Raw genomic sequence first — 21,407 nt, forward strand, 5'->3', positions numbered from 1 at the left:
CTTGCAGGGGGCCTTCTCGCGGTTTTTGGAACTCCGCCTTCCTCCGACTTCAAGTGGAGAACCTTTCTCGCGCAGATTCTCCCGGTACCATCTTCAAATAAAATAAGAGGGAATCTATATCATAAATATTTTTTTCTTTCAATCATGAATTTCATCAACAATATACCAAGAGAAGAAGAACAAAAGTTAGATAATGAAAGAGTTGCTATATCATAACTATATTTTCTTCCACTGAACAATGTGTGATTAGTTATAACCTCTAAAATGTCGTATGCTATTTTTATTCAATATTCAATTTTTTCATATTTATTATTTTCATATGATCACATTACTCTTTTTTTTTTTCTTCAAATATTTAAGCAAAAAAATAACATGATTACCTTAAGGAATAATAACATCAACACTCATTATAAACACTTGAATTGTCCTAGATAATTATGTGTAAAAGTGATTAAAAACATAGCCATAATTAATCAAACAGATAATGAATGATTAATATTAAAATATAAACTTTTCAAATGTTTAAAAATGGTGAAATTTCAAAAATTAAAAATAAAAAAGGTTGGTCCCATACCAATCCAACGTCTTCTAGGTTTAGTGCCGTTGGACTATGGAATTTCAAATTTTTTGTTTTTAGCTTTCGGCTGAAAAAGCTTTCAAATTTGCATTATTAGCCAAATTTGTCTATAGTTAAAAAGTTGAAAGGTAAGTGGGGTATTTTTCAATATAAAATACATGTATGTGTGTAAAGGTGAGTTTCACCGTTGTATAGATAGAGTGTAATTTTCTATATTTATAGTATGAATTATAAAAAAAAAAAATAAATAAATAAGGGTTTTTAAATGGAATAATTACATAAGGCACCCTTGTTTTGTAAAATATTTACATTTTTACGTTCAAAGAATGTATTTTTACATTTTTACGGTTTTCCAAAAAATAACACGAAAACAACATAAAATCAACAAGAAAACAACATAAAAGTAACATGAAAATAACATCAAAATAACAATAAAAAAACAACAAAAAATAACATACATATTACAAAAAATAAACAACAAATGAACAAAATTTCAACATAAAAGACCGTATTTTATGTAAATAAAATCAAAAAAATCGTAAAAATATTTAAAATTCCGTGAAACCGTATTTTTGTTGTTTTTTTGTTGTTTTTGTGCATTTGTGAAATTAACCCTTTTTAAATTTCAAATTTTGTACTTTTGGGCCGAATTTTTTTTCAAAAATACTGTGTACTGTGTTGAGTTTTACGGTTGTTTCACAGTTGTTTTTCAGTTGTTCCACTGTTGTTTTTATTGTTCTGATTTATTATTCTACGGTTGTTTTATAGAAAAGATAGTATTTTTATAAAAAAAAATCTACCGCATAGTAAAATTGTAAACTTTTACTTAAAATCCAGTATCTTTGTAGAAACTCCTAAAAAATAGGGGCATGTTTGAAAAGTCATTTATGTGTAATTGAAGATAATTATATAATTTGATATTTGATTATATATTTACACTCTCCAATTCTTATGACCTTAAGAGAATTTAGTGTATTTATACTGTATAATTATTAAAAAAAATTCATTTTAAATATTAACTACTAAAAAATATTACTTTTTTGTGTATTTACTAATTATATTGTGAAACAAGATATCAAAAATTCATATGTAATTACCATTTCATATTTAGATAAATTTTATATTTAAAAGATAAAATAATTATTAAACTGTCTAATTATAATCTTGATAATTACACTCCCTAAAATAGTAATAAAAAAATATGAATTATATATATGTAAGGTAATTTAATACACAAAAATAATAAATATTTATATTTATATATTTTTAGTTATTACACTAATAAATACAAGCATATAATTATTTAATTTATTTGACTTCAAAATGATACTTTTATAAAGTTAGTAATTTATATATATATATATATATATATAAATCAAGACAAAAAAAAAAAAAAAAACCAAAAAAACAAAATAATTTTAATTTAACAAAAATAAAATTAATGTTTAATTGAGGATAAATATGTTATTTTCAATCCCCCAATCTTTGGAAGGATTGGATTTTTTTGAATTAGGAAAGATTTGCTCTCCCTCCACCTCCCCCTCCATCCCTCTATAAATCCCCTCTACCAAACATTAGGTAAAATTTTCAGAAGATGAGGCTAAAGTTTTTGAGTAAAAATATATGCACAAATAAACGACACACAAACATGACACACATTTAGGGTGTGTTTGGAAGTAATTGTGTAATTACTAAGTAGAATAATTACTAGGGTGGTAATTACACAGTGTAGTAATTACACTATATTTTAAAATGCAAGGTGTGTTTGGATATGAGGTGGTAATTACATATGAATTCCTAATATCTTGTTTGGCAAAATAATTAGTAATTACATGGGAAAATAATATTTTTTAGTAGCTAATGTTTAATATGGAAAGTTTTTAGTAATTACACAGTGTAATTACATTCAATTCTTATAGGGGGCCATGAGAATTGGAGAGTTTAATTGGAACCCCTCAATTACTTCCAATTACACAATTACACAGTTACAGTGTAATTACATGGTCAAACAAATATGTCAAATTGTGTAATTACCTCCAATTACTCACAAATCTAATTACATTATAGCTTTCCAAACGCACCCTTATGTAATAAGTCATTTTTAAGTGAGACCTATTTTAAATAAAAATTATTAGTTAAAATTACTTGTATGTGTCAAGTTTGTGTGTGCATTTATCATTAACCAATTTTTTTCTTTTAAAACCAAAGTAAAAAAACAAAAAACAACTGCCAAACACGGCCTTAAATGTTGGATAATGACAAGGCAACGCAGATCTAGGATTATTATTGAAAATAGGGTCAATTTACAAAATTTTGTTTTTTAAAACACTCTTTAGTTACTTTTCCCATTAAGCTTTGGTAACTGGTTACCCGAATTCTCTTTAATACCGTTTTTAAATTCCGAAAACAAAAAACGCTATAAATTCAAATCCAAACAACACGCTTTTCCTTCTCTCATTTCTTTCTTTCTTTCAAACACAAAAGCCTTTTCTCTCTCTAAACTCTCAGGTCGGCGAAATCGTCACCGCCCGTGGATCTTTCTTGCTCTGCTTCTGCGAGGTCGTTTCACGGCGAATCTGTGCAGATCCAGGGGTGATCTGAGTCTGAAGGTTGTAATCGGCGGCGTTGATCTTGGTTGTGATTGAGAAATGGAGAATCTTATCTCTTTGGTGAATAAAATCCAGAGAGCTTGTACTGCTCTTGGTGACCATGGGGAAGCTAATGCATTGCCTACTCTATGGGACGCCTTGCCTGCGATCGCTGTTGTTGGTGGTCAGGTCAGTTACCGATCGCTTTCTCTTTGATTGCTTATCTATTGTTAGATATTCTGCTTTGTTTTACGGTGGAATTGATTTAGGTCGTTTCAATTTTTTGGATTGAAAGAAGCTCCTTTATGGTGTATTAATCGATTTAACTTGATTGCTTTATATTTAATACAATTCCATACTTGATTAGTGTACTAATTGAGATGTTTGAGGTGATCTATTTTGACAAGGTTAGGAAAATTTAATGTATGCTTTGACTCACTAGTCAAAACTGAGTAGAAATCTAATAATGATATTTGGTTTTAGCTAAATTTGTTGATGACTAAGATTTTGTAATGGAGGAATTAGGCAGTTATACCGAAATTTATTGTTTGCTTTACAAAATTTAGTGATAACAATATCAGTTCTCACCAATAATAATTGCTTCTTTGTTGTTAAACAGAGTTCCGGGAAGTCTTCAGTGTTGGAGAGTGTTGTTGGCAAGGACTTTTTACCTCGTGGATCTGGTAATTTATAGGATTTTCATTGAAACAATTTTGTTCAGTTGAGCACTGAAAATTGTTCTTCTTGAACATTATGGGAATTATGCTATGCAAAATATGTGCAGGAATTGTTACTCGGCGTCCTCTTGTGTTGCAGCTTCATAAAATTGCCGAAGGCAGCAGAGAATATGCGGAGTTTCTCCACCTTCCGAGAAAAAGATTTACTGATTTCGGTAAACTTTATTATTTCATTATCATACTATCAGCCCTGAACATAGAGGAACTGATTAGTGTAATATAACATATTTGATGGTGCTTCTCCTTGATTAGGGGTGGATTGAGTGAGAGCTAGATACATTTAGTTATTGATTTTACTTACTTTACATGAAAGGCTTGCCATATCTGTCTAGTTGTTGTGAGGAACTGATTACTGTGAAGTAAAATACTTGTCTGTCCTTCCCTATGCACTGATACATTGCCTTGGTTAGGGATAGGTGAGGATCTAGAGAGATGCATATAGTTATGAAATGTTTCTTTATTTGACATTGATTGTCATATTTGTGTAGCTGCTGTGAGGAAGGAGATTAGTGATGAGACAGATAGAGAAACTGGCCGCAGCAAACAAATCTCTAGCGTTCCAATTCATCTCAGCATATTTTCTCCTAATGGTAAGAAAGGGAATGTATTTGTCTCTTCTTTTTTTTCCTTTTTTTAAGAATAGCATTATTGAAAGTGCACTTTTGTTCGTACTTATTTTGACACATTTTACTTTTGCTTGCTGATGGCAGTTGTCAACTTGACACTTATCGATCTTCCCGGGCTTACAAAAGTGGCAGTTGGTAAGTATTGACATCTCTTGATTTGGGCATTTGGCAACACGTACATCTTTCGAGACATTGGGAAATTTTCTTTTACCTTAAATCTTATAAATGATGTGGAAAATTTCTTTTAACTTGTGAAGAGAAAAGATTGTTGCGTTTCAATATTAAAAAAGACAAGTACATGAACTAATTGAGTATTTTTCTGCTGCTACTATTCTGGGAATCTGTTATGTAAACATAGACTTTAATTTTTTTTATTTTGTTTCCTTTTTCTGCAATAAATAAATGCAATATAGTAAAAACAGATGTGTGACAAAGTATTTTATTTAATGAGGCAGATGGTCAGTCAGAGAATATTGTGCAAGACATTGAGAATATGGTTCGTGCCTACATTGAAAAGGTAATATAATATTGCAGAAGCATTATTTACTTTCATTTTACCATCTTTCCTATTTGGCTGATTCAGTTCTTGATAAAACTATAATCAAACTATGACTTCATTATTAATTTTGGTTCTTACTAGTCTTCCATGTTTCTAGTTTCTCTATGTATTTTTTGATGGATGTTGCAGATAAATTATCTTACTCTTTTGCATTATTTTGTTCACCACCCTTGCAGCCTAATTGCATTATTTTAGCAGTCTCACCTGCCAATCAAGATCTTGCAACATCAGATGCAATTAAGATATCTCGTGAAGTAGATCCTACAGGTAACATTATATGAATTTTTAAGCATCAAAAGCTGGTGCACTTAGAGCATATTTTGTGCTATATTTATATATTTTTATTAATGATTTTTAACTTGTTTATTTTTTTCCCATGTCCTTAGGGGAGAGGACATTAGGTGTCTTGACAAAGATTGATCTTATGGACAAGGGTACTGACGCAGTTGAGGTAAGGTAACTTTATTATAGAAGATAGATAGAAATTGACATTTCCTTTACAGCTTAAGATATTTCGTTAACTTTTTGTGTCCAATTTTTTTCTCTTCTTTTGTTTATCCATTTCTCAATAATCTGTGGCTGTTATTTTGTTGCAAAGATTTTAGTCTTATTGTATATATTTTCTGAACCATTTATGATCATGCATTGGATTTGAAGTAATATTACAGATTACAGTTAATATTGCATTTTTTCTCAAACTGTCTTTAACGCATGGATTCACCTTGGACTTCTGTTTTCATATTTAAGAACCTGAAATTACTGTAAAAATTGCTATTGTCTATGGTTTCTAGATGTCAGATATGATTGAAATTGTATGTGATATGTGTAGCTACTAGCTACTCAGTGACATGCTGATTTGTTATTTTTAAAAGCATTTTCGTTATGTCTTCTGAGTCATTTCCCTTTTGCTCTGCTTAGATTTTGGAGGGGAAGTCTTATAGGCTTAAGTTTCCGTGGGTTGGAGTTGTCAATCGTTCACAACAAGATATTAATAAGAATGTTGACATGATTGCTGCTCGACGTCGGGAGCGTGAGTACTTTGCTACTACACCAGAATATAAGCACCTTGCTCACAGAATGGGATCTGAGCATCTAGCAAAGATGCTTTCTAAGGTAAGCACAGGGTCATCATCTACTATTCATTTCTTTGGGATTAAAAATGACTAAGGTGATCGTATATATGCTATATTTACTGTTTGAATGGTGTTAATATTTCAGCATTTGGAAACAGTTATCAAGTCCAAAATTCCTGGCATCCAGTCCCTTATAGCTAAGACAGTTTCTGATCTTGAAACCGAACTGTCTCGTCTTGGAAAGCCTATTGCTGCTGATGCCGGAGTTAGTTTTGTTCATTGTCTTTTATTTTTGGATCTTACACAACATTATACAAGAAGTAGTAACTCTAACTGCTTGCGTTTTTACCTGCAGGGAAAGCTATACTCAATCATGGAAATTTGTAGAATTTTTGATCAGATATACAAGGAGCATCTTGATGGAGTGTATGTGTCACACTTAATGGTCCTAAATTGGGCCTTTTGCTTCGATGTAGTTTACATTAATTACAAGTTTTTTGTTCTTCTACTGACAAAATTGCATTGGTTTTATACCTGTAATGTTTGCTCACAGGCGTCCCGGTGGTGATAAGATCTACAACGTATTTGACAACCAGCTTCCTGCTGCCCTAAAAAGACTGCAATTTGATAAGCAGCTCGCGATGGAAAATATAAGGAAGCTCATAACTGAGGCAGATGGTTATCAGCCTCATTTGATAGCTCCAGAGCAAGGATACCGTCGACTCATTGAATCTACTTTAATTACCATCAGAGGTCCTGCAGAGGCAGCTGTTGATGCGGTATGTATTTTTAAGTCATTAAGATTAAATAAACTCTTTTGACCTTTCCTGTAACTTCTTTCTGTCGTATATTAATTTATAGCTTTAGCTTTGTGAAAAAACGGAGTTGATTACTTGTAGTATGATAGATTCGAGAATGTAGGCTTTTAAGTGCCCAGAAACTTTCTTTATGTGAACCCCAAGGGGTGCTGGAAAGTGCCAGTAGATGTTCCAAGTTTGAATCCTCAAACTGGAAAATGGCCATTGGGAGGTCTCTCGGTCAAAGTGCCAAGCCAAAAGAAAAAATTATGTGCCAGACTTTTCAATATGTCTTGTGAAATTACTAAGAAATGAATAATGAAGAATTTTTTGTCATTTTCTACTCCAGGTCCATTCCCTATTGAAAGACCTCATTCACAAGGCTATCAATGAGACTCTGGTATGTGTGGCCTTGACTAAATTTATTGCTTTCATTCATATATATATATATTGATATAGATACATACTGTGTGTAGTTCTTGGCTTTTCAGATAACAAAACTGACATTATCGTGTCGTTTGAAATTGTGCAACCTGCCTAATAAATGTTTGTTTTTGACTTTGGAATTTACAGGAGTTAAGGCAATATCCTGGTCTTAGAGTAGAGGTGACAAATGCAGCGATTGAGTCTCTCGAGAGAATGAGGGACGAGAGCAAGAAAGCCACGCTTCAGCTTGTTGATATGGAAAGTAGTTACTTGACCGTTGACTTCTTCCGTAAACTTCCTCAAGACGTTGAAAAGGGTGGCAACCCATCACATTCCATCTTCGACAGATACAACGATTCATATCTAAGGCGAATTGGTAAATTTTTCAACTCAAATTCCGCTAAAATAAAATATCTCTTGTCCTCTCTTACTGATCATAACTTACCCTTCACATAAACAGGAACAACTGTTTTGGCATACGTCAATATGGTCTGCTCAAGTCTTCGTAACTCCATTCCGAAATCCATTGTCTATTGTCAAGTCCGAGAAGCAAAGCGAAGCTTACTCGACCATTTCTTCGCTGACTTGGGAAAATTGGAGGTAAGCTTTAGAATAACTCACTTTCTTTCTTGTTCTGAATCAGGTGAGGGTCTAACTTGAATGTGTTTTTACAGCAAAAGCGATTGTCGTCATTGTTGAACGAGGATCCAGCTGTGATGGAGCGACGAGCGGCCCTCGCCAAGAGGCTGGAGTTATACAGGAGTGCTCAAGCTGAAATTGATTCAGTTGCTTGGTCCAAATAGAAAGAAGATGATGATGATGAAGAGGCTTTGATTTATAATATCATTCATTCCCCCGGTTATATATATGTGTACATATATGTACATATATATATTTCTAGGGAGAAAGGAGTATTTGGGGTATTTGTCCTGGTAAATTTTTTTGTGTACTAATGTAAAAATTGGTAAGAGGAGGAGGGTTGGGTGAAATGGGGGTTGTGTCATCGTTTAGAAGGATGACATTATTCGTCGTCGTTTTGATTTTGAAATTGCTTTTACAATATATACTTTATGATATAATATGGTTGTATCATTATTTTACTCTTTAGTGATTTCTTTCTATTGTGCTATTATGCATATTGCATAGTGATATTGTGTTTTCCACTGTTGATAAATTTTGTTGTTTTGTTTTCTTTCTCTTTTCTCATTCATAAAACAATTATTAGGTCGTGTTTAGCTTTTTTTTTTTTAATATACGATTAGTTATCGATTCTAGATAACAGTTAAATGTTAAAGAGATCTGTAAATTTCATAACATTAGGGTATTAAGGTTTGGATGCCAATAGATGTAATATTTGTGTGCCTATGAAGGGTGATATATCTATTTATGATTTACCATTACTTGTGTCTATTAATAGGGTAATATATCTATGTAACCAATAAAATAATGATGTGGAGTAATTTAGAATTTATATTTTATTTATTAATAATTAATACTTAATAAATAAAAAACAAAGGAGTGCTAATTGCAAGATTATAACCTCTATATTTATGGCAGTATTTGTTATAGACAATATTTTACTTTTGATGCGGTGATAAAATCACACATGATTAATAAAGCAGTAATTCATAGTCGGCGGCAGTACTTTCTCGAACTAGGATAGCTCATTGTCTAATCGAAGGGCATGTTTTGTCAAACCATGCGCTATAGAATTTTTATCTCGAGCAGACAAAACTGTCCCTGAAAATTTAGACAATAAAACTATAGCGAGATCAAACAACACCCATCACATTGAAAAACACATTCTCAATATAAAAATTTAGCAAAACTGAAAAACATCACAATACCAAACCAAAAAATATAGTTATATTAGAATAACATTCTTCAAAATGAAAATTAAAAAATTAAACTTAGAATTAAACACACCACCCATAACACTAGCTCAACAATACTAAAACTAAAAAACCAAACATAATATCTGAGTAAAACTAGCCAAAGGTATTACCCTTTGGCTAGTAACAACAAACTAGCACCCAAATTGGAGACTGTTGAAAATCAATATCAAACAGATTATAATTAAAATTAAACTTATCGATAAATTCTCTTGTAAGTGTAGGCCCTCCACAAAGCAACCTACAAAAACAACCAAAAATAAAATTGTATTACCACACAATATAATGAAAAAAGATAAAGTGAGAGAATGATGGTAAACAAATTCATCTTTAAAGGTAAGGACTTAAAAGACTTGAAATACTTATATGTTAAAAGAAAAAAAGTTGTTGAAGTAGAGATCATGAGCACAAAATGGATTACTTCTCTTGCCAATTGACTATAATACAAAATTACCCTAAACTAAAAGGGAACAAGCCACAAAAATAGCACAAATGCCATAAAAGACACATAAACTGAAAAATGCATCAAAATCATTAAACTTGTGTGGACACATAAATACTCAAAACATCTAATAAACTATTAGAATAGCTAGTAAAAAGTAACAAATCAAATAATAATAATATATATATATATATAAAAAAAAATACAAATGAAGAAAATAAAACCTTGTTATAGACAATATTATTTTGTAAGTTTTTGAAAAATTACAGTATAAAAAACAATTAGAAGTTTTATGAATACGTGTGGTAAATTGGAATATTAAAAATTTTATTTTGATATTGTAAATTATTCAATTTTTTTAAAAAAATTTAAAGGTTGTAATATTATAATTATAACATAGATTACTATAAAAAAATATGAGAAATGCTAAAGGACATTTATAGTGCCTAACACCTTGTAATATTACTATTGGTACAATTTAATATTAAGTCTCACTTATTATAATTTAATAAAAATTTTGAGAACCACTAACTAATTATAAGACGTTATGTGATAAAGGTGCGAAACATCTTAGTGTCCCATAACATTACTCAAAATATATTCTAACATTTATTTTCGGGGTTCATAACACCCTTCTAAAAAAATCTAATTTCTTTTAATTAATTGTTAAGAAAAAATTAAATTTTATATTATAGCAATAACATATTAACTATGTTAACATAAGAAAAAATAATAGAATAATTTTTTTTTTATATACATGCAATTTAATACTTATTTTATTTTATGGGATTTTTTAATTTTTACATTTTAAAGTTTTTTTTTTTTTGGTATTTTGTATTTTGTATTTTGAGGAATATCTACATAATAACTTTTTTTTTTTTTTGAAAGGACTACATAATAACTTACATAGCAATCAGAAAAGTTTAAATTGCAACCCAAATAATAATTATAGAGCAATTCAAATTGTAAAAAAAAAAATAGTATATAAAATAATTTAATAACAATAATTAAAAAATACTAACCATTTATAGGATGCTATTTAATATTTGTAATATTGCTCTTTTTATTAAAATTAATGGTTTTTAATATCCAAATCAATATTTAATAGTTAACTTTGCAACATACCTAAATAATAAATTAAAAGAGAAAACTTTGAGTGGTAATGCAGTTAAGAATAGACCGACACCATTTCAATTTCAACACAAATCAATACAAAACGACATCGTTTTAGATTGAACAACAATTCTCGGATTCCAGATCCACAGAGGTACAAAAATAAAACCTATTAATAATAGAAGACAATGACATATAATCAGTCAATTGATATTACTTTTCAATTTCTTTCTTCTGTTTTCTTATATTAATCTATGATGTCATGTAGTTTTGGCGTGTAAAGGTGTAAATGTTGTTTTGTTTTTGTTTCATTTGATCTTTTTTACATTTGAAAATTTTCTTCCCAAAACACCAACCTTTCAATTACAACTTATAAACCCTTTTCTTATTGATAAAAATTCAATCTTTTTGTTCGTTCCTATCTGGGTTTTGTTTTTTCTGGCTGTGATTTCTTCGAAGGTACGTGCTTTTTTTTAAATTTTTAAATTTGGGTTCACTTTAATTTCATATTTCATTCTCTGTATTTTTCTGTTTGGTTTTTGGAAGTTGCGGTTGGGATTTCTGGCCCTTTTCCTTTTTATTACACACACACACACACACATATATATATATGTATAAATATATAATGTATGGATTTTCTATACAATGCAGAACAGTGTGGTGTTAATGAAAATGGCATCTGAGAGAGAATGTTTTGACCTTTCTGGACCACTCCATCTAACTTCCATTGATTGGTAAGACTTTCCTTTCTACCCCAAGAAGAAGATTGTTTTTGAATCATATGTTCTAATTTGCAAAAACTGGTATATGGGATTTCTGTCATTCAATATTTACTGTTGAACTAATTGAATATGGTGATATATGAGGATTAGATTGAGTGGTGAGAGATAGTTTTCCATGAGGATTGAGGTTGAATTCCTCATAAAAGATTCTACCAAGAAAAGATTTTAAGGTTAATCTGAAGGACCAGACTAGACTAAACAAAATGTAAAGCAAAAACTTTGTACATTTGAGCTAATAAGATTAGCCATATTGGTTTAGAAAATGTGCTCGGATATGATTAGCCATATGATAGATATTTGCTTGAATTAGAATAAATAGAGGGAGATGATTTTTTGTAAGGGGTGAAGAAATTGGTAAGGGTTGTAACCCAATTGGTATTCAATACAAAATATTTCTCTGTTTTCCTATTTTTATTTTACTGTTCTTGCTGTTCATAGGTAATATTGATTGGAAATTCCTATCACCATATTGGTTGAGAAAATGTTTAGTTTAGATTACTTATCTCTTGTTATCCTTTGAAAGTGTATATGAGATAATAACTGCTGTTATGAGCTTTGTCTTATGTTTATGTCATTTCAAATAGCCATCTTTAGTCATACAAATCTGCTGTTAGTCTTGATTGAATGAAGCAGCTTCTGATAGCATCATTTTATACTATTTTGTTATGTGTTTGATATTTTGTAAGATGATATGGGAAACAATTTTACCCAATTGGGGTAGCTCAAATGATCAGACATGTGGTTTGGTCCCACAAGTTTTGAGGTTCGAGTTCCTCTTGGGTACCTACATAGCAATTGCTATAATTTCCTGGTCTTCAAAAATTTTGTATGGTTAAGGGGGGATCTTAGTTTCGAAAAGAAAAATATGGAAAACAACTTTATCTTGCTATTGTTTGGAATTTGTAGGGAGAATGAAAATCACAGAAGGTCTGTTGCAGCGAGTTTAGTTCAAGGTGTCTACATTCTAGAACGAGATCGCCAGGAGAAACGGTTAGGTGACCAGGCCATTGCGCCTCCATGGTGGGAGTTTTTTCACTTTCAGCTGTTTCGTCAACTAGTAGACGATGCTGATTCTTCCATCTTCGGTGCAATTTATGAATTCAAACCTCCAACAGCTCAGTTTAACCACTCATTAGATGGAAGCCCGAGATATGTAATAGCTTTTCGTGGTACCTTAACAAAGCCAGGCTCATTTTCAAGGGATATTGAGTTGAACATTCACTTCCTTCAGCACGGACTTCACAGAACATCTCGTTTTGAGATAGCAATTCAAGCAGTACGAAACATGGTTGCATTGGTAGGCGATTCAAACGTTTGGTTAGCTGGCCATTCCTTAGGATCAGCAATGGCAATGCTAGCCGGGAAAAACATGGCCAAGACAGGCATTTTCCTCAACTCTTTCCTTTTTAACCCCCCTTTCTTTTCTGCCCCCGTCGAGAGAATCAAGGATAAGAACATCAAACATGGAATTCGGTTTGCTACAAGTGTGATCACAGCAGGACTTACCATTGCCATGAAGGCTACTCAGCAAAGGGGTCCCTCTGAAGATCCATTTACAGCTCTTTCGGCATGGACTCCTTATCTATTTGTGAATCCTGCCGATCACATAGGCTCAGAATACATTGGATATTTCGAACACAGGAAGAAAATGGATGATATAGGAGCTGGAGCTATTGAGAGGTTGGCAACTCAAAACTCAGTTGGGGGTCTGTTTATGAAAGCAATAGGCAAAGAATCAGAGCCAATGCACCTCATTCCTTCGGCGAACTTGGTTATTAATACAACGCCAGCCCGGGATTTGAAAGAAGCTCATGGAATTCATCAATGGTGGAGAGACAATATGCAATTGGAATCCAAGCTTTATAGCTACAGATAAGATCATTTAATTTGTTTTGGTACTGTGTGATTGTTTGATAATGTTGTCTTGTTACATTGGGTAGTCAAACATCATATGCAGATGTTTTTTATGTTTATTCCTTTTGTTATGGTATCATTTGTTCAATCATTGGTAGTTGTTAATATTATCTCTATATTCAAGTTTATAAAGCTAATGAATTTGTATTTTTTTACCTACTACTATTGATTGAATTAAAGTCTCATGCTTGCATGTGTATTATTATTATTATTATTGATGTATAAATAAGGGTTGATGCTATTTTGTAAAAATTACTGATTGGAATTTTTATTTTGTTAAATGATAAAGATGTTCTTGTATTTTTTTAAAATAGTATAAATAGTACTTTGACCTTAATTTTTAGCAATCTTTTGTTATATAATAAACTTGAAGATAATTTTTACTATGAACAGATAGGTAAACTGTTTTGTCATAATACTTTTGTATTAAATTATTATTAAGTTTTATTTTAATAAAAATTAATTTAAGATATTTTTTTTTTTGAATAAAAGCTGAAATTTTAATTAAAACAATTCTTGCACAATTACATCACTAATGTTATTTGGAATAGTATCAACCGAATAACTACGTTCATCATATAATCATGAGACTCTGGCAAGTCAATGAGCCACACGGTTTGCAGATCGTTTAACAAAACGTAAACAAACATGATTCAATTTATCATTTTATAAAATAGAGAATTTAATCAAAAACTTTTAAAAATATAAAATTTTAAAATAATATTTATCCAATAAATAATAAAAAGCAAATTAAACTTGTGTGATTTTTAAATCAATCTGCACATTATACTTTATTGAAAGTTAAAGCAAGACAATCCAATGAGTAAGGATATGAGAAACAATTATATAACTTATAAATGAGAAAAAGTTGACAATAATAATTAATGTATAATAAAAATGAAATTCTTTTTTCTTCTTAAGTTTTAATAATGATAATTTTTTTAAAATTTATCTCAAGTAAACTGTAAACCCTGAATTTTTAAAATTCTTCACGAAAAATGATGAATATACTATTCATAATAAATACAATGACTACTTTTAAGAGAAAAATAGCCTCAAGAAAACATGCCTTAAGAGTAATACACTTCAAAAATCGAGAACTAAAAATATCATTGATAAATAATTGTAAACTCAATAAATAGTGATAAAATATTTATTGTTCTATACATATAATCTAGAAATAAATATAGGCTAATTAAGATTTTTGTCTTTGAACTTTGACATATATTAAATAATGTCACCTGAACTTTTAAGGTCGTTAAAAATGCCTCTTAAACTTTTAAGGTCGTTAAAAATATTTTCTGAACTATTGAAATTGTTAGATTTATAGACTTTTGTCCAATTTTTAGTTAGAAAAATCTAACATGGATAAAAATTTAGGGAACGTAATTTTGATACATGACAAAGTTTGAAGGACGTAATTTAGTAGATATCAAAATTTAGAATATAACCAATCATAAAATTAGTAAAATTGACTGTAATTATAGTAAAGTCCTTAAATCAAACAAATTTAATAATTTAGATGCAATTTTAAATAGTCAAAAAAATTTAAGAAACATGATTTAATATATGAAAAAAAAATTTAAAATAAAAATCATAATTAGTCTAATATATATAGGTGCTCTAAATGTTAATATCATTATTTTGGACTAAGATACTTGGTTGTAGCTTGGGAACATACAAAACTTTCCTCCAAAGAATTTATTATTCTTAATATTTTGAAGCTTCACTTTCCATTAAAATATTACCAATCTCCAAGAAATTTTTCAATTTTGGGTTTTTTTAGAATTAAGAATTTTGAATTCTATTTCTAATAATTATAATTGTATTGTAATACACAAAAATTGCACACATTATCTACATGTTTAATTAATCTTAATCATAAATTAAAAATAATATAGTCTCTATATCAAATTATTTACGGTAAAAACTAAAACTATATTTTACTCTGTAAAAACTATCTGCAATTTTTGTGTCTTTAGCATTATCCTTGTAGTTTAAAAATTTTACAAAAGAAAAAACATCCTAAATAATTTTTTTTTATATATATATTTTTTTTTTTTGTAACAATTCATTGCAAATTTTTCTTTCTTGGAAAATCATTTTTGTTTTTTTTAACTATTAGATTAATTCTTTTTTTTTCTTCAATGTTTACAAACTCAAAGGCACAAAAACACACAATAATATATTGTAGGGTAAGTCTATAATATATCCTTTTAAAGAATTATTTTAGTAGATTTTTTTATTATTTCTGTATTTAATTAGAAAGTTTTTTATTTATTTTTTATATATATATTATTGCATTGTTGTAGCTATATAGGATTATATTTCACATGTAAATTTTCTAGAAAATTTTGAATATAATACTAAAAATAAAATTTAATTAACTATTTAATTTTTTAAAAAAAATTAGATGTGATACAAACATAATCATAAAAATAACAAGACTAAAAATAATCATAAAATTAAAGAATCTATTAGAAATTTCTTAAATTTTATTCTTTTAGCTAAGTTCCCGAAGTCCAACTACGGTTTTGGACTATTGGTTTTTTTTTTTTTTTTTTATTTTACACAATTTTTGAGGTAATTTGTTTGTCCAAAGGTTAATTTCCTTAATTTTATATGTAATTTTTGTTAAGTGGAAAAATGCGTGAAAGAATAATAGTAATTACAATTAGTAGCATTCATACTTGATAGCATAGAAGTCAAAAAAGTTGACTCTAATCCCAAAGTCTTGTCTGCACCACTTACACTTATTTAACTCAACCACTCTTTTTTACCCAAACCCAAAACCCAAAACTCCACACATTCACACTTATTGGCCAATTTTGCTCTTACATTACCTTTAGTCATTTACCACAACAAAACCCATCTATGGAATCACAAACAAAACTCCTAAAGATGTCTTAGCCTCATTAATTAATACCAATACCCATTTTACAAGAACACTTTACTTCAACTCTAATTAATCTCTCTCACTTTCTTTGTTTCCATTCCAAAAAGCAAAAGCAAAACAAAAAAGCTCTCTTATTATATACATTATTATAGCTTTAGCTTTCCTTTATTAATATTTCAAACTATGTTGTTGTGTATAAAAAACAAAGCTTACAATTATTATGACCAATTCTCTCACCAAACCTATCCCATTTTCTTTCTAAAATTACAAAGAAAAATACCATTACATGAAGAAAAATATGCTTAAGGGATTTTGTCTAATAGCATCATGCATGATGTCATAGGAAGTGTTTATATGTGAAAATTAAAAAGACTCGAGTAATTTACAGTATAAATATTTAAATTTTACTTTTTATTATAGATAATTAATTAAATTTAATTTTAACAGTAATAATACTTATTCATTTTAATATACCACTAAACAAATAAAATGCAAATATTAATTCCAAAATTATTAAATAGTTAAAATATTTACCTCCCAAATTGCTCTAACAATTATTTTAAAGTAACATGTAACCATTTATAAGGTACTAACAATGCTATAATTCGAATGAGTTTGGTTTGATTATCATCAATCATTAATCATTAATCATCAAATAAAAAGTTTACTAATTTATACACTTAACATGATACATTCATTAACTTGAGTTAACAAAACCCAACTCACCAAATCTCCCAAAAACTAACATATAAAACTTACAAAAACTAAAAAATTAATTGGGTATCAATTAATTAATTAATCAATTAATTACTTAATCAATCAATTAATTAATTAATTAATTAACTAATTATCATTAGCAATGAAACCCCAAAACAGACCCATCACTCATAGCAATGGAAACCTTACATTCAATCTTAGCTTCAACATGGTGAGTGAAGAAATGCAAGACCCGAACCCGACCCGCCATTTCGATCTTCGATTCGATCTCCATACTTGCTCCGCCACGGTTTCCGCCGCCAAATCCATTACCGAGCTGTGGTCCGAGACCCAAACCCATACCCATTCCGGGCACAGAGTCCGAATCCGAACCCGATAACATGTTCGCTCCGATTCCGGACTGTTGAGGCGGCGAAATCGGGAACGATTGAACGGCAAACGTGGCGGCCATGAACTGAGTCTGATCAGCGTCGATCTTTCCGGCGGGGATGAACATAAACCCTACTTGATTACCTGAGTAGAGAAGCTGGAGAGAGCTGTCGTAGTGAGTGAAGGAAGATTTGTTAGGGTTTCGAACGGCGACGTATTGAGCGAAGGTGAAGTTAACGGTGGCGTTAGTGACGGAGAAAGATGGGAGTTGGATTGCGTTGACGGAGATTTTGGGGTCTTTGGGTTTGAAGACGGTGAAGTAGACTATGAGAGCGATGATTATGATGAAGATTAGGAAGATTAGGGCTACAATGCAAGATGCTAGGTTTGTACGGCCGGAACGGGAAGGTGGGCGGTGTGGAGGGTGGGGTTTCGCCATGTGAGGGTTTGAAGGTTTGGAGTGAGGTCAACAATGGTGGATCTATGGAGAAGGAAAGAGAGAGAAAGTTTTGGTTTTCTTTTTGTGTGTGGATTTTCAGTTTTTTTTTTTTTTGGATTTAATTAAGGGTGTGTTTGGACATTTGGTTATTTTATTTTTTTATTATTATTATTTATTTCATTTGGATATTAAGATTTCACTATTTAAGATATTTGTCTATGTAATAAATCATGTTTTAAATTGTTAAATATTTTGAAATGGTTGAATTTAAGGATTTTTTTTTTTTTTTTAATTTAAGTAAGGAAAATTTAACAAGAATGAAAGTTCAGGAGGCTTGATTTGATACATATCAAAATTTAATAGGTATGATTTTGTAGATATTAAAGTTTAAGGAGCATGATTTAGTACATTAAAAAATCATATAATTAGTAAAATTGAATGAAATTAGACAAATGTCCTTAAATCTAACCATCTCAATTTGAAGAGGATTTTAAACGGGGAAAGAAAATTCATGGAAGATAATTTAGTCCATGTCAAAGTTCATTAGGTTAAAATCATAATTAATCTTAAATTTTTGCTCAAGAATTGTTATTAGATACTTATAGTATCTAGCACTATCTAAATGTGACGTCCTTAGAGCACTTACAGTAGTTTCTTTAAAATAGAGAAGCTTTTTTTTAAAAAAATAATGAATTGTAATAAAAATGCGCTACAATATATGTTCTAAACTCCTTATTCATTTTAAAGTTTCTTTAAAATTTATTATTCATGCTTTATATTTTTAAAATACTATTCATTCCTCCAAACATATCTTATTAATTGTTTTGAGCTTAAATAATGGGTTTTGCATAGGGATATGTGAATATATAATAAAAATGAATAAAATATATTAAAAAATTAAAGTTTTAGTGATGTATTTTAAAGAAGTAAGTGTGTGATGTAAGGTAAAAATGTGCTCTAAAATTAAAAAAAAAATAGAATTTTAGTGATGTATTTCAAAAATAGAGTAGAGAGTCTGTTGGGAGTATTCTTAAATTGATTAGCGATATTTTTTAAAAATTATTATATTAAATTACACGAAAAATGATAATTAATTGTATTAATATTGATACGATAACTATGAGTGTATTAAGCACTACTGATATCTTTTAACATTTCTTTTTTTGCTTGAGTTAATAATATTTTAGACTCTTTATTTTGCAAAAGTTACTGATTAGACTCTTAATTTTGTTAAATGACAAATTAGATCTTGTATTTTTCAAGATAGTATAATATAGCACTTTAAACTCAATTTTCAATATATTTTCTTAATATAACCAACTTAAAAATAATTTTTAACACTAATAAATAAAAAAATTGCAACTAATTTAATCATAATATCTCTATATCATGTAATTAATAAGTTTTATTATAACAAAAAATTAGTCTAATATATCATTTTAAACTATTTTAAAAAATACAGGGTCTAATTTATCATTTAATAAAATAGAGAGTCTAATTAATAATTTTTGCAAAACATAGTTCAAAATGATTTTTACCCTTTTTCCTCCATGAATATTGACATCTACCAAATTATATCATTCAAACTTTTTCAGATGTTAAAATTTAAGAGAAAAAAAAAATTATAATTGCCTACATATTATTATTTATATAGAAAAATTTATTCTATGAAGGAACACTTCAGTACACTTTAAATTTATTTCGATATTCTGAAAAGTTATTTTTCTTGATATTTTGTTACATGAATCGTTGATGTAATAATAGTATAAACAACTACATCATTATTTTGTTTGTCGCGTATGATAAAATCAGACAGAGAAATAATTTTATAACACTTTAAATAGTTCAAAAATTATTTTTAACATACTAAAAAATTCAAGAAATACAATAATATGAGACAAAATCTCTAAATAATTTAAATAATTTGTGATACTAAAAATAAAATTTCTTATCAAAAAAACAATAGTCACACATGTAACTACATCTCAAGGTGATGTAGTATGGACACTCATTAACTATTATATTTATTTTGTTTGTATATAAAATGTAGATAATATATTTTCATATTTATTTTTATGATTCGGCTATAAATGTTGTAGAAAGGCCGAGCTTATTGATATTAAATATATATATATATATTTATATATATTTTTTTTAGAATAATCACTGCTATTTATAATACATATATTTTCGAAAATGTGTTATTATACATATATTTTCTGCTAAAATTCTTGAATTATACAATATTAGTCTTACATAAGCAAATTGAAATAACAAAAAGATAAAGTTATGCAAATTCCTTAATTCAAGGAGAGAAATAGCTATTACCCAATTCTTAATCTCCCTTATTGAAATATTTTTATAATGTTAAATATAAGTACATTTATTAAAAAAAAAACACACATTTCATTTATCCAATATCATAAATTCATTATTCAAATGATTTGTTTTCTAACTAAAAGAATTACTCTGTCACATTATTCTCCAACAGAATACAAATTTGTCAATTTTTTGTTTGTTGAAGTTTCTTTTTTGCTATTTTTTTTTTTAATTTAAGTATTTATATATTACAACCATACATAATATGAGACTCGAACCCAGGACCTCTAACACACACGCACTCTTCTATAGCCACTTGAGCTAGCCTCAAGTGGTTTCTGTTTTGCTACTTAATAGTTGGGATTTCAAACTAAATTCTATGATAATTTTGAGACAATAATATAACTTAAATTTAGGTACTCATTAAAGTTTCAAGAGACAAAAATGTCAAAGTGGGGTTTGATTTGAATTGAGTTATTATTTGGGGTTGTGTGAGTGTGGGGACTTATGAACTATGAGAAGGTAAGGTATCTAAAGGCAAAGTTGAAAACTTTGAGAGAGTTTTAAAGGAATGAATGAGATTGATGGCCCTACAAAAAGAAATTAGGGATCCTCCTCCTACTATCCAAGCAACAATTCTTAAATTCTTGTCCCAAAAAGTATAATATTTAATTATGTTAATATTTGAAAAAGTAGATAACACTAGTAGTGTTTAATATTACTAGATCTATCATATTATTATGGCAAAACTAAAAATAAATCTTAGGTAGGGTGATTATTTATTTTTATAGTGAAATGCTAACAATATTTATGGTGTTTAATACTTTTTATGAAGTGTCATAAGCTATTTGTGTAATTTGATATCAAGTCTCACTTATTTATTTTACTTTTAATAATAATTATAGAAAGCTAATAACTATTTATAAGATAGTAATGCTTATTCTTATATCATGTAGATTTAATATTTAATAAAAATTATAGGACTATAATAAAATATAAAATAATAAATAATTATGTTAAATAAATTTTAGTATAATCACATTTTAAATTAATTATTAAGTTCAAATCCAAATAATAATACACCAAAGAATATAATTTGATAATATTGAGTGGATTAATATTTGTATAAAAGACTAAAAAA

General features: G+C 29.0%; 3 protein-coding genes across 6 annotated transcripts; 2 read left to right on the forward strand and 1 right to left on the reverse strand.

The window, feature by feature from the left end:
- Positions 1-2,997: 2,997 nt before the first annotated feature.
- LOC115716119 (dynamin-related protein 5A) lies at positions 2,998-8,512 on the forward strand. The gene is made up of 16 exons (XM_030644843.2): positions 2,998-3,354; positions 3,785-3,848; positions 3,950-4,057; positions 4,391-4,492; positions 4,613-4,663; positions 4,984-5,045; positions 5,264-5,354; positions 5,474-5,538; positions 6,006-6,200; positions 6,306-6,425; positions 6,516-6,586; positions 6,714-6,939; positions 7,307-7,357; positions 7,531-7,759; positions 7,844-7,983; positions 8,058-8,512. Exons 1-16 carry the CDS (start codon positions 3,226-3,228, stop codon positions 8,184-8,186), a joined length of 1,833 nt encoding a protein of 610 aa, XP_030500703.2. The 5' UTR covers positions 2,998-3,225; the 3' UTR covers positions 8,187-8,512.
- Positions 8,513-10,835: 2,323 nt separating this feature from the next.
- Positions 10,836-13,735, forward strand: LOC115716907 (GDSL esterase/lipase At4g10955). Of its 4 annotated transcripts, none has more exons than XM_030645829.2 (3): positions 10,836-10,984; positions 11,482-11,564; positions 12,519-13,735. In XM_030645829.2, the coding sequence occupies exons 2-3, from the start codon at positions 11,497-11,499 to the stop codon at positions 13,486-13,488; spliced, it is 1,038 nt and encodes a 345-aa protein (XP_030501689.2). In that variant the 5' UTR covers positions 10,836-10,984; positions 11,482-11,496; the 3' UTR covers positions 13,489-13,735. The 4 variants fall into 4 exon arrangements, with proteins under 4 accessions (XP_030501689.2, XP_060972094.1, XP_030501688.2 ...); XM_061116111.1 differs by having other exon boundaries at positions 10,872-10,984; positions 11,487-11,564; XM_030645828.2 differs by lacking the exon at positions 10,836-10,984 and adding an exon at positions 11,032-11,289.
- A 3,301-nt stretch (positions 13,736-17,036) lies between these two features.
- Positions 17,037-18,194, reverse strand: LOC115717446 (uncharacterized). The gene has a single exon (XM_030646435.2). It carries the CDS (start codon positions 17,945-17,947, stop codon positions 17,276-17,278), a length of 672 nt encoding a protein of 223 aa, XP_030502295.2. The 5' UTR covers positions 17,948-18,194; the 3' UTR covers positions 17,037-17,275.
- Positions 18,195-21,407: the final 3,213 nt, after the last annotated feature.

Source organism: Cannabis sativa, chromosome 5 (assembly GCF_029168945.1).
Source record: "Cannabis sativa cultivar Pink pepper isolate KNU-18-1 chromosome 5, ASM2916894v1, whole genome shotgun sequence".
NCBI lineage: Eukaryota > Viridiplantae > Streptophyta > Magnoliopsida > Rosales > Cannabaceae > Cannabis > Cannabis sativa.